Source organism: Plectropomus leopardus, chromosome 13 (assembly GCF_008729295.1).
Source record: "Plectropomus leopardus isolate mb chromosome 13, YSFRI_Pleo_2.0, whole genome shotgun sequence".
Taxonomy (NCBI): Eukaryota; Metazoa; Chordata; class Actinopteri; order Perciformes; family Serranidae; genus Plectropomus; species Plectropomus leopardus.
The window spans coordinates 1,247,519-1,250,400 of NC_056475.1; the positions used below are offsets into that span (position 1 = coordinate 1,247,519).

The following is a 2,882-nucleotide window of genomic DNA, read 5'->3' on the forward strand; positions in this document are numbered from 1 at the left end:
ATATATAAAAATTTTCTTTATTTTTTCAGGTTTTTTTCTTGTAATTTTCTTTCACTAATTTCTTACTATTTAAAAAAAACTTTTTAAGTTGCTTATTGTCTTATTGAAAGAATTTTAATAAATAAATTTGCCCAGATTTCGAACACTTTGTAATAATGACATAAATTCAGCAACATAAGAAAATAAGAACTCTGGTGTGTCGCGGAGACTTTTTTCCTCAGCTCAGCGTCAGTTCAGTATCATCATCGAGCCGCTGTTCGAGTCCTATAATGGGATGGTGTCCACTGCCAGTGTGGAGGACTTGTGTCGGTCCACTCTGTCCTGGCTGGACCAGCACTGCTCCCTGCCCACCCTCAGACCCAGTGAGTCCACAACGCCTGCGTCCCCTAAACCAGCGATCCTCAACGCACTTTTCTCAGGGGCCACTTTTACAAAGTGACACGAGGTCATTTTAGGTCATTTCTAAGATTTAAGGACGTTTCTAGAATTTCAGGATGTTTCTAGGATTTTAGCAAGTTTCAAGGATTTTAGGACATTTCTAAGATTTTTGGACATTTATAGAATTTTAGGACATTTCTAAGCTTTTAGGTTGTTTTTAAGATTTTAGGACATTTCTAGGAATTTAGGACATATTAGGATTTTAGGACACTTCTAGGATTTTAAGACATTTCTAGGATTTTAGGTTGGTTTTAGGATTTTAGAGCATTTCTCAGATATAAGAATGTTTCTGTGATTTTAGGACATTTCCAGGATTTTATGGCATGCCTCAGATATAAGGACATTTCTTGGATATTAGGACATGTCCAGGATTATAGGAAATTTTCCCTGATTTTAGGATGTTTCTAGGATTTTATGGCATTTCTCAGATATAAGGACGTTTCTTGGATTTTAGGACATGGAAAATTTCTCTGATTTTAGGATGTTTCTTGGATTTTAGGACATTAGTGTCTTATCCAGGACCTCTGTCGGGGGTGTGGGGGATCGTTTACTGGCACTTTTTTCGACTAACAAGCTCTATTTTGATGCTGTTTTATGCGCCCTGGCACCTTATGGAGACTAAAAGGACAAAAACAATTTCCAGTGTGAATCACTTCATTTTTATTTTGAATTTAAAAAATGGTCGGAGGGTCACCCAGCACTTTATCAGAGGCCAGATTTGGCCCGCGGGCCGTACGTTGAGTCTCCCTGCTGTTCCTACAGCTTCTCTCTAGTTTGATGGTGTTTATAGTCTTTGCTGTCTTACTTCAGCTGTCCTCTGTGTTTGTCCCCTCAGTGGTTCTGAGTTCACTCCGTCTCCTGAGCACCACCACGGCCATCCTCACGGACCCCAGCCTGCTGCCGGAGCAGGCCACCCTCGCCGTCACCCAGGGCGACCCCGCCGCCGCCGCCCTGCACCACTCCTTACAGCCCGCTACCCGGGACAACGTACACCCCATGTGACCGTGAAGAACCGACTCGCCGGAAACTGGAGTCAGCCACAGTGCACAGCAGACACCGAGTCAGAGAAGGGCCGACGGAAAAGACTTTTAATAATCGCGTTCCAATAAGACTCACCAGCCGCAGGAAGAATGTATCCCAGTTTACCCCAAAAATCACAGGAACTCTTTGTGTTCGATGCTTAATTCTGATAAAAGCATAATGTTCTTTTCACTCGACGTTATTTCTCAGCCTCAGAGTCATTTCGTTTGACTGAAATCATTTGCAAACATCAGTTCACGACTGCATTTATTCTCAGTTTCTCAGGTTTCTTTCACTGTGTGTGTTTTTGCCGTCAGTTACTGACATTTACACAGTGAGGAAACTACAGCCCACACGCCTCGAACGCTGCTGCCGCACACCTGAGGCACGATTACAAACGCGTTTGACTGCATGAAGAGCTGCAGCGTGTCCGGTTATTTCAGAATATTCAGTTTAGTGGCACTTAAAGGTCAACTGTGGAGGATGTATAAAGAGACCTGGATACAGTACAGACCAAGTACCAAGGGCCTTCACCTCAAAATGCTCAAAATGCGAAAAAAAATATTAAAATAAGGGAATTAAACAACTACAAAGAGACGAACACTTATATCACAGACAGCATGACTACAAAAAGACAAAAAAATGACCTTAAAGAGAAAATTACTACAAAAAAAAGTATAAAACTACTAAAATTACTAAAAAGAGACAAAAAATGATCTTAAAGGGACAATAATGACCAAGAAAGACACAAAATGGCATCAAACAGACAGAAAATTACTACACAAAGACAAAAATTAATACAAAAGGAAATAAAATGACCACCAAGGGACACAAAATTAGCTTAAAAAGGTTTCAAATAATTAACAAAAAACTAGGAAAAGAAAATGGCATCCATAATTATTATAATGATGAATTTAAAATTATGTTATCAGAAAAAAAAAAAAATTATACCTTCTTTTTTGGTAACTTCTTTGTTTTTGTTCTTTACTTCTATATATTTATTCATTTGTTTAGCAAATTTTCAGGTAACTTATTGCCAATATTTTGAGTCATTGTCTTTTTCGGTTTTGTTTTTCATTTTTATATTTATTAATTTATATGTTTAGCAAATTTTTGGCTAATTTATTGCCGATATTTTTGGTCACTACTTGTAAAATTTCTCATTGCCTTGTCATGTTCTTGAAAGCAGTCGGGTCAGTTTGCTCGGGTTTCAAAGGGCTAAAAGTTTCCACAGGTAGGTTATTTTTTATTTATTTATTTTTTGGATTGGGCACGCCCCTCACCTCTGCTCCTGTCTGTGATTGGCCTGAGGTCACATGACTAAATATCAGGCCCTCTGTGTGCGCCCCATTGGCTGATGTGCGGAGTGGATGCATGTGATTGGCGGTTTTGTTCCTCTTCCGCTTTTTAAAAGTAGTTTGGTG

General features: G+C 39.3%; 1 protein-coding gene across 1 annotated transcript; it reads left to right on the plus strand.

The window, feature by feature from the left end:
- The first annotated feature begins 185 nt into the window (after positions 1-185).
- Positions 186-1,657, plus strand: LOC121952090 (MLX-interacting protein-like). Its single transcript, XM_042498567.1, has 2 exons — positions 186-362; positions 1,274-1,657. The coding sequence occupies exons 1-2, from the start codon at positions 275-277 to the stop codon at positions 1,438-1,440; spliced, it is 255 nt and encodes an 84-aa protein (XP_042354501.1). The 5' UTR covers positions 186-274; the 3' UTR covers positions 1,441-1,657.
- The last annotated feature ends 1,225 nt before the right edge of the window (positions 1,658-2,882 follow it).